This window comes from Myxine glutinosa, chromosome 1 (assembly GCF_964187855.1).
Source record: "Myxine glutinosa chromosome 1, kmMyxGlut1.1, whole genome shotgun sequence".
In the NCBI taxonomy this organism is placed as follows: domain Eukaryota; kingdom Metazoa; phylum Chordata; class Myxini; order Myxiniformes; family Myxinidae; genus Myxine; species Myxine glutinosa.
The window spans coordinates 151,634,504-151,648,775 of record NC_136261.1 but is presented as its reverse complement, the minus strand read 5'-3'; the positions used below and the strand labels follow the sequence as shown (position 1 = coordinate 151,648,775).

The 14,272-nt window shown below is 51.2% G+C and overlaps 2 protein-coding genes across 8 annotated transcripts in view; one reads left to right on the top strand and one right to left on the bottom strand.

Annotated features, from left to right (window-relative positions):
* Positions 1-1,763, top strand: part of LOC137429790 (integrin alpha-M) — a 240,431-nt gene extending 238,668 nt beyond the window's left edge. For both annotated transcript variants that reach the window (XM_078778582.1, XM_068120046.2), the window contains one exon: positions 1,276-1,763. In XM_078778582.1, coding sequence (XP_078634708.1) covers positions 1,276-1,368 — 93 coding nt within the window. In that variant the 3' untranslated portion in view covers positions 1,369-1,763. The remainder of the gene's footprint in view (positions 1-1,275) is intronic.
* A 3,807-nt stretch (positions 1,764-5,570) lies between these two features.
* ABCB6 (ATP binding cassette subfamily B member 6 (LAN blood group)) overlaps positions 5,571-14,272 on the bottom strand; it is a 129,124-nt gene continuing 120,422 nt past the window's right edge. For 5 of the 6 annotated variants that reach the window (XM_068120014.2, XM_068120022.2, XM_068120006.2 and 2 more), the window contains exon 21: positions 5,571-6,492. In XM_068120014.2, the coding sequence (XP_067976115.2) occupies positions 6,342-6,492 (151 nt within the window). In that variant the 3' untranslated portion in view covers positions 5,571-6,341. The remainder of the gene's footprint in view (positions 6,493-14,272) is intronic. The other variant, XM_078778571.1, reaches the window with a different exon arrangement.

Below are 14,272 nucleotides of genomic sequence, written 5' to 3'. Positions count from 1 at the left end.
GTTACACTAGTAGGCTCTGTAACACGAGTAGGCTCTGTAACATAACTCGGTTACACTAGTAAGCTCTAACACGAGTAGGCTCTGTAACATAACTGTTACACTTGTAGGCTCCGTAACATAACTCTTTTACACAAGTAGGCTCTGTAGCATAACTCTGTTACACTAGTAGGCTCCGTAACATAACTTTGTTACACGAGTAGGCTCTGTAACATAACTGTTACACTTGTAGGCTCCGTAACATAACTCTGTTACACAAGTATGCTCTGTAACATAACTCTGTTACACTAGTAGGCTCTGTAACATAACTCTGTTACACCAATAGGCTCTGTAACATAACTCTGTTACAGTGCGTTGGTGGTACCAAAGCAGTTTCTTGGTGAGGTTCATACTGGGTGGTTTGCCATCCCTCTCCCAGCAGCAGTTAGGGCGGGGATTTGTAATTTGTGCATGGTGCCGGTGATGGCTCGCCGACTGTTCACAAAGGACATCGTGGGACCAGGTCCACCAACGAATGCCAGCAGACGAGACACCTGTTTAACGTCCATCCGAGGGACGACACACACATTGATGAATCACCGTTGTGAAACACCAGGATGACAGTTTATAGCTGGGTCGGGATTCAACCCCAAGCTTAGAGGGGAGTGTGTGTACTTCAAGACCAAACCCGCCAGCCCACATGTAACACAACAATCTGAAAGTTGTAAGACAGATTACTGCACTTGCATGGATTGTGTGGATGATGAAGGCTCACCTTCATTCTTTCATTCCTCTTTACTCCCACCTCTGGAACAAACTCCCTCACTCTCTTCAATCCCACTCCACCCTCCAGGTCTTTAAAACAGCTGTTCACCACCATCTCTTGTCTTCCCCCATCCAAAACCTTGATCTTTTTTACCCCTGTTAATACACCCCAGATCCATTTTTCTGAAATACCGACTTCTTTCCTGGAAGTCGAAGCTGTGTCCATGTGTTGTTTTTTTACTCCATGTGGTTTTTACCTCTCCCACCCCCACCCTCCTTCCCATGCCTCCTCCCCCCAAGCCCTCTCCCTCCCACAGATCTCCAGATGTCCCTGCTCTCAAATGTTGTACTTGTGTGCTTCCCCCTCTCTCCCCATCTGGTCTCCCGCTCCCTTTATTTTGTCTTATGTGTCCATTTGTTTTTTTGTCATTAATGTTAGCTCTTACATGAGCCTCAATCTCGTATTAAAAAAAAAAATAATGAAATTGAAAATGCCCTGTTATTGGTGACTTTTCTCAAAATGTTCCTGCTCAGGTTGGATTTTTCAAGCGTCATTACAAAAACCTCCAAAACAACAATGCTGCTGAAGATGCAGGTGCCAGTGACGAAACAAAGGAGACACAGTAATGGAGGCAAGTGGAAAGGCAGCAAACACGACGTGGAGGAGAATCAGGAGCAGCTCAAGTCAATATTGGTAATGGAGTGAATGAATAACAAAAGTAACATCACTTGAGAGCAAAGGTCTGAAAACGAGTGTTTGGGAAGTGGAAAATTGGAACTCAGCAGTTTGTAATTGGCCAATATGAATGCTTCTAACTGTCCATTGAGCAATGCAGCCCAACATGTTTCTCTGTTGTCAATGGTTTTATGATTATTATTCTAACTTGTTCAACAAAACATTAAAACATCATGTATTGTATACTGTTGTTTGTAATAAAAGTGAGCTGTCTCTGATGGAATAAGTAACAAAGTTGAATATGTAATCGAGTTTGGCAACTGTAATAAAGTACAATGTGATTGGGTTCAGTCCTCCAGGTCCCTAAAACCAGGGTAACAAAGGTGAAGTTCACGGACCCGCTCCACCCCTCCAAAGAAACCCACATCATGCCAGTTGGCCACTTCTACCATCCTATGCAGTCTATCCCCATCTTCTTCTTTAACGGGCACAATTATACCCACGTTCATGTGGAGTTGGCCGGGGAAGCTTAGCCTGAGTCTTAAATGAACCAGCTCATCAAGCCTAACCTTCGACTAAGGTTAAGGCCGGAAGTTTGGACTTGGCCAGGCTATTTTTGGAATTTTGAAATTTGGCGATAGGTTGCCTACTCTTTGTGAAAGGCACCGTTTTTTAACGTTTGGGATCTTTAACGTTCACCAACTAATGCAGACAGACGGAACGCCCGCTTAATGTCCTTCCTAGGGACGGCACAAACATTGATGAATCCCCCCTGCCTGTGAATCACCAGGATAACAGTTTATAGCTGGGTCGAATCCAGGCTCGACAGCCTAGAGGTGAGTTTGCATACCTTTAGTCTAGGCCATTCTGTCAGCCCCCGTGCAGTCTTTCCCCATAATTCCACATATATGAAACATTAATCCACCCTTTCTACAAATAAATGACATCAAAGTGTAAACCATGTAACAAGGTCTGACAGATATTGCAGTCTGCAGTGGACGAAGGGTGTGATGTTATTAGTGCCACGTGTTGACAGATACTTATTTGCAGAATTTTCTCCATTGCCCCATCCACTGCTGTCATGCATTCCCTTTCTGCCATCTTTGCTTTCCTTGCTGGATTTTTAGGAAAGCTAATTACATCCTGTTCCGTGTTACCTCCCCAAACCCCGGCTACGGTGCACCTCAGAGTCTGGAGCAGGAACACGGCAGAAAGATTTGTTATTTTGAGTGTTCTAATAAACCATGGTAAAACCACACCAATGCAATTGTAGAACAAAACAAGTCACTTGCATCACAATACATATGATGGTACCATCATTCCCAAATGCTCTCAAAGCAATAAACTCACGATACGCCAAACGTGAGTGGAATGTAACATTCCCCAAAGTCCGTGCATGGATCTCCATGCTGGTTGAAGATTGAGGTCGTGCAGAACGGCAAATCAATTGGCAGGTATTGGCGCAACTGTGGATGAGTTACAAGGTGAGAGGTTGATATGGGATTTGAGCCGATAGGTAAAACAACGGCAATCAACAAGATGAGGTCGATACGGAAATCCCAACAGCAAAACAAGATGCACCAAGCGGACAGCCTCTTCTTCTTCGAGGACAAAATGGCGTACAGGCCCGTAATGGAGGTGCTTGATTTCTCCAATGATGACTCACACTTGGTGATAAAACCTGAGACGCATGTTTAATTGCACTCGCAATATATGACGATGTCACGCAATCCCTTTCACGGGAAACCTCAACTCATTCGCGACCAATATATAAAAACAAGTCTGCTCACAGCCTCGACGTGACTCACAGCTCTCTCCTCCTCTCTCTGCCCCTATCCATCTCTCTTCTTCCGGTCTCTGTCGTGTTTTCCTTTTTCCTTCACAAACATTAATTTTTACCTTTTACTAAAGTCATCTCCATTTCACACAAAAATCTTAACAACAATATTACCCGAAACTAAAAATCCTACAAGTATATAAATAACAACAAAGGCGGAAATGACGGATCCGTAACAATCCCCTTTCCGCCATCTTTGCTTTCCTTGCTGGATTTTTTCAGACAGACAGAATAAGCACAAGACCAACCAATACAGTATACTTGAAAAATCTTCGATTTTCGCAAGTAACAAACAGACAGAATAACAAACGCAACTGACCAATATACTTGAAAAATCTTCGATTTTGCAAGTAATAAACACCAAGCCAAGTGCAAACAATGATACTTACAGGCAACACCCATGGCTCCCATAATGTCAATAATTTTTTATTACCTCAAAAATTAAGTGTTTGTACTATTATTCTCGAAGTGTTCATATTGTTGCGGATCTCCTCTTCGGCCTTTCCCCTTACCAAGGGGGGATTAGTCCCCTTGTCTCTGACTAGCCGACGGGATCCGGGGCTATGACGTTCCTTCCGGGCGGCGTTAAATAGGGTTGTAGGCCGAATTCCTATTACCTAAGTACCAACGCCGCCGAGGAAGCAAGGAAACAAGCCCCGCCCAAATCACGGTTGTAGGTGGAAACGCCGAGCGATAGCGAACCGTGACCCGAGCTGTTATCAATGGCTAAACCCGATCCGAGCGGTTCTAATCGTGCCATTCTTACCCAAATGGAGGAAATCACTGATACGGTCGAATTAGGAAGAAACAAGGAATAACAGATTTATTTACAATTTGTACAGGAAGGAGAAGAAGAACACACAGTGCAGCCTTATACAGTCTTATACTTAGCCCAGGACACAGGCCCGTTTCACACTCAGACACACTCACACGGGGATTGCAGATGGTCAGGTTGATGGTCCAGGGATGATGGCGTCCAGGCAGTTCGCTCCGGTCCTCGACTCGCACCGCGAAGAAGATGGCCAGGGCGGCAGAAGCTCCCCGCGGGTCGTTGACGCGGATCGGACAATTACGGGGCGAAAGGTAAAGCTGGCTGGGCGATTACGCTGGCGTGGCTGCAGCTATATACGCTTCCAATACAAGTTCAATAGCGCTCCCAATGCAAGCTCAATAGCAAAGCGCCTCTCCCGCAGAAGTCCTTATCATGCGAGTTCTCTGGATACCACAAGCTCCCTCTGTAAGTCCTTTCGCACGAGTCCTTTATCATGCGCAAGCCCAAACATGCGAGTCCTCGACAGTCCTCACAAAGCCAGCCTTCCCCAGCGAGTCCTGTTTAAGGGCTTTGTGCGCGCGCTTATATCGGCACGCCCTTACCACGCCCCTCACGCCATGTCACCCGAGCCCTGATTGGCTGGTGGCTCTTAACGTCTCCCGCTGCCGCTCCCCGACCTCAACGCCGGCCCCACCCTCTCTCAGGCCTACCTCATGTCCCTTGACTAGTGAACATCCTAATGCGAGGTGCAATAGCCAAAATGGGGCGCGGGATGGATGCTGCCCAACGAGGTAGATTTGGAGGGTGGAGGCAAAAATGAACGGGGCCTAAGCTTATTATTTCTTTACACAGCGCAAGTATCACTAGTGGAAATGGCCTTATCCTCACACATACTATGACATAGCTAATGTTCTAAGGGGCCTATGTGTTGCTTGTGGACTAACTACGGGGGCAAACCGTTAACCTTTAATGATGGTATATGTACACTCTCAAAACCGCAACAATATGTTTGCTTAACTTCTACACAACACTTGAACCGCTGGACGGAATGAGTTCCAAAACTGCTAGTTGTACTATGGGTGTCCAAACTGGAAGTTGTACTAGGGGTGTCCAAACTACAGGTAGTTGTACTTGGAGTGTCCAAACTGGTGGTTGTACACTCAGGGTATCTTTGTGCAGTCCTTCACATTCTTCCAGGCATTGATGCCAAACTCCACTTCCATACGGGCAGAGGAAAAATCGCTCGGACAGTTGACGCTTGCCCCATCTTTGACCGGTTTGGGAAAGATGTGATTCTCGCATTGAATTGCAATCCTTTTCAGGTTGTGACACAGCAAGTATTCAGACAGAATGGGGAAAGTGAAGACAGCAAAGGTCCTTGTCACAAGCAAAATAAACTGTAACACATTTGAGAAGTTAAAGACGTCATTTATTGTTTCACAATCCCTGTGCAAAGGCATTGAGACATAACCCTGTGAACCCTATGGGAACAGTGTATGCCGAGACATTAATGCTGATGGTTTCAGGGGACACTGTGCATAAAGTGAATCAAAGGACTGCAGTTTATTATTTATACCTACACATAGTTATCATGTACAATGTGGAAATCAAAGCTTGTTTGTTGCCAAAGGCTCACACATTCTCGTTGACAGTGCATAATCACTTTATCACATTTTGAAGTTTTTTCTTCGACAAAAACAGTGCTGTGACAGTTTAGTGTCACATATTCGATAAAAAAAAATGGTATAAAGCCGATTCACAAATTCTTCCTATTAGGACTAGTTGATCCTTTACAAAAAAAGAAAAAGGTATCACTTGTCACTGCTACATTAATACAAGGAACACAGCATTCTATGAAAACCCAGCCACGCAAATAAAGCTACAAAATAAAATATATCGCAATCCTTTGAAGTGCAAACAGTTTTATAGTAATAATTTTGTTTTAATACGATGACAGATGCAAGCAAAAATCGTTTTCAATGTACTTACAACATCTTCCTTAGTTGTCAGGTTCAGATAACATGTTGATCACACATTGATAATCCATTTTGTACACATTTACCTGCAAACTCTGGGCCAAATTGACCAAGGGGAGGAAAGGGCTGGGTCAAGAAAGTAGAAGAGGAATAAACATGATAAAACAGAGGAAAAGTGGGATGAGGAAGGCATCAGACTATCAATTAAGACAATTACTTTGATATCGTTACCATTCGTGCACCTTTTTACTGATTTGATTAGGTGTCTTTTTATGAGGCAGAATTTTTTTTTTCCATCAGTGTTTTGAGCTCAGTGGTTAACAAATTCCTTAATTTCACCTAGTGACGTTTCCTCCCTTGAGGTTGAAGTTTCTCAGTTCCTTGGTCTTTTATTTCTGACTCGGAAGCCGAGTCAGACGCCTCGTAGTTCTGTAACTGTCTCTGCCACATGTCTGCGTAGATCCCCTCCTTTTCCAACAAACTTTCCTGGCTGCAGTCAAAAAAAGGAGGCACAAAGAGGAAACGTTACAAAAGATGACATGATTTATGTTGTTCTCCGAGGGTTTTCCTTACGATGTTGTGATGTCTTTCTTATAGGTTGACCCATTAAATGATGATAGTGTAGCGGTTACCGCTGGATGCACACAATCGCCTTGCACCGGCCAGAACACGGCCAGACGCGCCTCTCCCGGGCATGCCCGGACTTACTGTTCCCGGGCACGCCCGAACCTCCCGGGCACGCCCGGTCTCGTCTTTCCCGGGCATGCCCGCTCTCGCCTTTCCAGGGCTCGCCCAGAGCGTCCGGGCATGCCCGCTATCGCCTTTTCAGGGCTCGCCCAGAGCGTCCGGGCATGCCCGCTATCGCCTTTCCAGGGCTCGCCCAGAGCGCCCGGGCACGCCCAGCCTCGACTTGCCAGGCCGCAGCCAAACACGCCCGGGCAGGTCCAAACTCGCCTTTCCAAGGCTCGCCCTTGACACCCGGGCATGCCCGGTATAGCTTTTGCCGGGCAAACTTCCCGACATAAATGTGTATATATATTGCTGCCCGATAAACGGGCTTGTCAGAATACCTGAGCTGTTTTGTTTCAATAAAGCAACTCGGACGAATTCCGTCTTTGGTCGCGTCAATTCTTTCGACTCGCGTTGGAGCGCAGTTCCTTCATTGGTGACCTACCGACATGGATACGGCAGTGACGCTTAAACTGCCTACCTTCTGGGAGGCTCACGCGGCTGTTTGGTTCGCTCAGGCGGACTCTCAGTTCGCCCTGCGAGGCATCACCGCGGACGACACCCGCTTCCACCATGTTGTGGCGGCGCTCGGTTCCGCCACCGCGACCCGCGCCTTGAGCCTCCTCGAGCACCCGCCGGCTGCTGACAAATACGACGCGCTGAAGACACTCCTCCTCGACGCTTTCGCCCTCTCACCGGCAGCACGCGCACGGCGCCTGCTCGCTCTGCCCGAGCTCGGCGACACGCGCCCGTCAGAGCGCATGGACTATATGCTCTCGTTGCTCGGTGAGCACTCTCCGGATTTTCTGTTCCGCGAGCTGTTCCTTCGCCAGCTGCCTCACCCGGTACGCCTCGCCCTGGCTGGCACGTTGATCACGGATTCCCGCGCCCTCGCCAGGGAAGCCGATAAGATCTCCTTGGCGGGCCAGCACATCGGCGCGGTTACCTGGAGCCCGCCGCCGTCCGAGGCGACGCCCGAGCGCCCTGCGCGGTTGGAGGCCGAACTGCCGGTGCAACTGGCGGCCGCCACGCCGCACCGCCCGCTTCCGACACGACGGCCGGGGCCTCCACCTGACCGGGCGTGGTGTTATTACCACGCCAGGTTCGGACACAAGGCTCGGACGTGCCGGCCCCCGTGCACTTTCGGCAGGTCGGGAAACGGCCGGGCCGGCGTTCATTCCCAGCCATGAGCGCCGGCCACTCGGGCAACTTGCTGTTTATTCGGGACAAAGCGTCTGGGCGGCGTTTCCTGTGTGACACCGGCGCCCAACTGAGCGTCATACCCGCCTCCGAGCAGGACAGGCGGGACGCCGTTTGCGGCCCCTCTTTGGTCACTGCTAATGGCTCGGCCATACGCACTTTCGGCCCACGCGTCGTCACCCTCTGCTTCGGCAGCCAGCGTTTTCAATGGACTTTTGTGACCGCCTGCGTCCCCATGGCTTTGCTGGGCGCCGACTTCCTCTGCGCGCACGGGCTGCTGGTCGACGTCAAACGTCGTCGCCTTGTCAACGCCGAGACCTTCAGCTCCCTGGCGTGCACGATGAGCAGCTCCGCGCCGACCGAACTGGCATGCGCCCTCCCGGCAGCGAACGAGTTCGCTCGCCTGCTCGCGGAATTCCCGGCCCTCACGCGGCCGACGTTTTCGGCCGTCGCGGTGCGGCACGGGATCGAGCACCACATACCCACTACGGGCCCGCCGGTCTACGCCAGGGCCCGCCGCCTCGACCCGTCCAAGCTCGCCGTGGCGAAGGCCGAGTTCGACGCGCTGGAGCACCTCGGCATCGTGCGGCGCTCCGATAGCGCGTGGGCCTCGCCACTGCACATCGTGCCAAAGCCGGGGCATGGATGGCGCCCGTGTGGCGACGACTGCCGTCTCAACGACGCTACCACCCCCGACAGGTACCCGATCCCGCATATTCAGGACTTTTCCGCCCGTTTGGCGGGACGGGTCATCTTTTCGAAAATTGACCTGATACGGGGCTACCACCAGGTACCTGTCCGGGCGGCCGACGTCCCGAAGACGGCCGTCATCACGCCATTCGGCCTGTTCGAATTTTTGCGGATGCCGTTTGGCCTCAAGAACGCGGCCCAGGCGTTCCAGCGCTTGATGGACGGCGTGCTGCGCGACCTGCCGTTTCTTTTCGTCTATCTGGACGATATCCTCGTCGCCAGCACGTCCCGCGCCGAGCACCTCCTCCACCTCCGAACACTGTTCGGTCGCCTCAGCGAGCACGGCTTAATTGTCAACCCGGTCAAATGCCACTTCGGCGCGACGACCGTTGACTTTTTGGGCCACCGCATCACCAAGACCGGGGCCGTGCCGCTGCCGACCAAGGTCGAGGCCATCACCACGTTCCCGCGTCCCCGTTCCATCAAGGCCCTCCAAGAGTTCCTCGGCATGGTGAATTTTTATCACCGATTCGTGCCCCGCGCTGCTCAGCTCATGCGGCCCCTTTACGAGGCCCTCCGGGGCAAGCCGGCCAAGCATGACATTGTTTGGTCCGCGGCCATGGACGCGGCCTTCGCCAGCGCCAAACGGGCCCTCGCCGATGCAACGCTGCTGGCTCACCCGGTGCTCAACGCGCCCATCGCCCTCACTACGGACGCCTCCAACTACGCGGTGGGCGCCGTCCATGAGCAATGGGTGGACGGGGTTTGGCAGCCACTCGCTTTTTTCAGCCGGCAACTCCGGCCGAACGAGTTAAACTACAGCACGTTCGACCGCGAGCTGCTCGGGCTATTCCTGGCCGTTCGCCATTTCCGACACCTCCTGGAGGGCCGCCCGTTCACGGCTTTCGTCGACCACAAGCCGTTGGTCTACGCAATGGCTAAGGTCACGGAGCCGTGGTCGGCCCGCCAGCAGCGCCACCTCTCCGCCGTGTCGGAGTTCACCACGGACATCCGGCACGTCGCCGGCAAAGACAACGCCGTGGCCGACTGTCTTTCTCGGGCCAGCGCGAACGCGGTCCACCTCGGCGTGGACTTCGCACTCATGGCGGCCGACCAGACCACCGACGCCTCGGTGCAGGCACTCCGTGCGGCGGACACGGGCCTCCGCCTGGCCGACATTCCCTTCGCGGGCACCATCCTGCTCTGCGACGTCTCCCAGGGCCAGCCTCGCCCCATCGTGCCCGTTTCCTGGCAGCGCCGCATCTTCGCCTCCATCCACGGCCTTTCTCACCCGGGCCGGAAAGCTTCTCAGAAGCTGGTGTCGGCGCGTTTCGTCTGGCACGGCCTTCGACGAAACATCCGCGACTGGGCCAACGCCTGCACGGCCTACCAGCGGGTCAAGGTCCACCGCCACACCCAGGCCCCGCTGGCACCTTTCGCCGTGCCTGAACGGCGTTTCGACCACGTCCACGTGGACCTGGTGGGTCCCCTGCCCCTCTCGCGGGGGTTCACCCACCTGCTCACCATGGTGGACAGGACCACCAGGTGGCCGGAGGCTGTGCCCCTCGCCTCCACCACCACCGCTGACGTGGCGCAGGCGTTCATCGCCACCTGGGTCGCGTGCTTCGGCGCACCAGCGGACATCTCGTCCGACCGCGGCCCACAGTTCACGTCTGAGCTTTGGGGCGCGGTCGCCCGTTCGTTGGGGGTCACGCTGCACCGCACCACGGCCTACCACCCCCAAGCCAACGGGTTGTGCGAGCGGTTTCACCGCTCCATGAAGGCCACACTCATGGCCGGCCTTCAGGACGACGGTTGGGCCGACCGGCTGCCGTGGGTCCTTTTGGGCCTTCGCACGGCCCCCAAGGAAGACCTCCAGGCGTCCGCTGCCGAGCTCGTCTACGGCCAGCCGCTCCGCATCCCGGGCGAATTCGTGCCCGACGCTACCAGTCCCTGGTCCGCCGCTCGCCAGCGCTCGGACCTCCAGGAGGCCGCCCGACGATTTGCCCCCGTGCCGATGTCCCACCACGGTGGCCCCCAGTCCTACGTCCCCCCGGCGCTTCGCACAGCGGAGTACGTCTTTGTGCGTCATGACGCGCACCGGGGGCCACTCCGGCCGCCGTACGACGGGCCCTTCCGGGTCCTGCGATGGGGCGACAAGTCTTTCATCGTCGACTTCGGCGGCCGGCCGGACAGGATTTCTGTGGACCGCCTCAAACCGGCGCACATGGACGTCGACCGACCACCACGGTTGGCCCTTCCTCCGCGGCGAGGCCGCCCCCCGTCCACAGTTCCCCCCGCTCGACCACCCACCACCACGTCGGACCCCTCCCCACGACCCTCCAGGGGTCGCTTCGGCCGGGTCATCCGGACCCCCCTTAAATTGACCCTGCCGGTGCAGGTCGATTCTGGAGGGGCGTGTGTAGCGGTTACCGCTGGATGCACACAATCGCCTTGCACCGGCCAGAACACGGCCAGACGCGCCTCTCCCGGGCATGCCCGGACTTACTGTTCCCGGGCACGCCCGAACCTCCCGGGCATGCCCGGTCTCGTCTTTCCCGGGCATGCCCGCTCTCGCCTTTCCAGGGCTCGCCCAGAGCGTCCGGGCATGCCCGCTATCGCCTTTTCAGGGCTCGCCCAGAGCGTCCGGGCATGCCCGCTATCGCCTTTCCAGGGCTCGCCCAGAGCGCCCGGGCACGCCCAGCATCGACTTGCCAGGCCGCAGCCAAACACGCCCGGGCAGGTCCAGACTCGCCTTTCCAAGGCTCGCCCTTGACACCCGGGCATGCCCGGTATAGCTTTTGCCGGGCAAACTTCCCGACATAAATGTGTATATATATTGCTGCCCGATAAACGGGCTTGTCAGAATACCTGAGCTGTTTTGTTTCAATAAAGCAACTCGGACGAATTCCGTCTTTGGTCGCGTCAATTCTTTCGACTCTCGTTGGAGCGCAGTTCCTTCAATAGTTTACTTTATTTACCAGATTCGTCAGCAGTGATTATAAATGCCAATCATCACATGACAAAATCCAAAGTTGCCATTGTGGGAAACCTATCCTTGTGGGAAAAATGTCCAGTGATTTTTTTTGGAGATGTAAACTTGTGGTTATGGTATTACTGATCCCATAATAATTGAAGGTACAGTCAATTGACCCCAATATTTTGCCATGATTAATAAGGAGAAAAAGATATAAAACGTCATAGCATGGTTTTAGTAATTTTGCTGTACAGAGTCAAAGGCCGCTGGTTGGCCATCTTTGGTCGCATTACAAAACAAAACATTCTCCATATGTACAGTCACGTGAAAAAGTAAGTACACCCCATGTAAAGTTTTGACTTTTTCAACATATTTCAACATACAGCTATTTGATCTTCATTTCAACAATATTGATACATAAAGGTGATATAATATAACAAATATCATGAAACATTTACATTTTGTAGTCCATTGTATAATTTAAATAAACATAAATGCAAATTTCGCATGTGGAAAAAGTAAGTACACCCCTACATTTATCACGACTTCAAATACCTAAAATTAGAATCAGGTGCACCAGCTCAGGTGCAAATGATTAGAACATCGTTAGAGAGGATCTTGGAGGAACCTGTCTTATTTAAACCTCAGACATTTAGTTTGGTTTGCTCTTTGTTGTTGAAGTGTGTGGCATCACCATGCCTAGATCAAAAGAGCTCTCTGAGGCCTTCAGAAAGAAGGTTATAGATGCCTACGAGTCTGGGAAGGGATTTAAAAAGATATCCAAACAATTTGAAATCAATCATTCGACTGTCCGGAAGATCATCTACAAGTGGAGAAGATTCCAAACAACTGCCAACTTGTTCAGGCCAGGCCGCCCCAGCAAGTTCAGGTATTTGAAGTAGTGATAAATGTCGGGGTGTACTTACTTTTTCCACATGCGAAATTTGCATTTATGTTTATTTAAATTATACAATGGACTACAAAAGGTAAATGTTTCATGATATTTGTTATATTATGTCACCTTTATCTATCAATATATTTGAAATGAAGATCAAATAGCTGTATGTTGAAATATGTTGAAAAAGTCAAAACTTTACATGGGGTGTACTTACTTTTTCACCTGACTGTATACTCACACGTATTATCTTTGTGCCAAATTGAACAAAATTGTTCCATGCATGTCCGAGAAATGGTTGGGGACACGTTTAAGTAACAAAATGGCCACCAGTCACCCATCTTGGATCTGATAGCGAAACAAAATCACCTGCATACAGTGCCAATAGAAAGTCAACACCCCCTTTCAAAATTTTCACTTTTATTGCCTTATAACCTGGAATTAAATAATTGCATTAAATGACACTTTTCCCACCTTTATTTACACATCGTAACCCGCAACTTGCAAGCATTAAAAAAAAAAAATTCTACAAATTTCAGGAAATGTATTCAAAATACAAACCTACAATATCTTGGTTGGATAAGTGTCCACCCCTCCCCCCCCCCCCCCCTCCCACCCTCCACCCCAAGTTAATACTCTGTAGAAGCAACCTTGACAGCAATTACAGCTGTGAGTCTGTTGGGATAGGTCTCTACCAACTTTGCACACCTTGATTTGACAATATTTGCCCATTCTTCTTGACAAAACTGTTCAAGCTCATTCAAGATGTCAGTTTTCAGACTCAGTAGTTGTTTTCAGTTGTCAGTTTTTCAGTTTTCAAGTTGTCAGACTCAGTTTTCCTTTCACAAAGCTCGGAACAAGTGTGTGCCGACCCTCAGGAGAGCCAGGAAACAATATCTCTCCACTCTCAAGATTCAACTCTCAAACTTGTCTCCCTCCTCCAAATCCTGGTGGCGTCTGGTCAAATCTGTTTCTGGTGTTTGTTCCCCCTCCATCCCCTCCCTTACCACAAAGGGCTACACAGCTGACACCGCACGTGAAAAAGCCGAATGCCTCAACTCTGTGTTTGCCTTAAAATCTTGTGTCCCAACCAAACCCATCCCTCAGTGTACCCACCGTACCCAGTCGTACCCAGCTGCGCCTGGACTCTGTGTCCTTCTCTCCTGACAAGGTGATGTTTTTGTCAAACCTCGACTCTGATTCTACAACTGGAGCAGACAGCATCACCCACGGGTCCTAAAATCCTGCTCTGCCGCTCTATCTCACTTTCTAGCCATCGCCCTCTCTTCTCTGTTATTCTCTTTTCTGATATTATATCTCAATTCTCTTCAGCCTCTCTTTTGCTCAAGGTCATCTGCCATCTGCTGAGAAATCAGCCAGCATTACCACTTTGCACAAAAAGGTGCAAAAACAGATCCTTGCAACTACAGACCAATCAGCCTTCTCCCAATGATCAGCAAGGTCTGGGAATCCATCATCGCTTGTGACATCAAATCCTTCCTCTTCTCCAATGGCTTGATCTCGGATCATCAATTTTGGATTCAGACCAGGTCATTCTACTCTGGACATGCTGCTTCTGCAGTCTCAAGAATGGTTGGAGGTCCTCAATGCCAAACAGGAAATCAGAGCTGTCTCCCTTGACATATCACGTGCCTTCGATACGGTCTGGCACCCCGCTCTGCTCACCAAACTCTCCTCCTATGGTATCCATGGAAATCTCCACTCATGGCTTGCGGACTTCCTCTCTGGTCGTAGTCAACGTGTGGCCCTGAATGGATT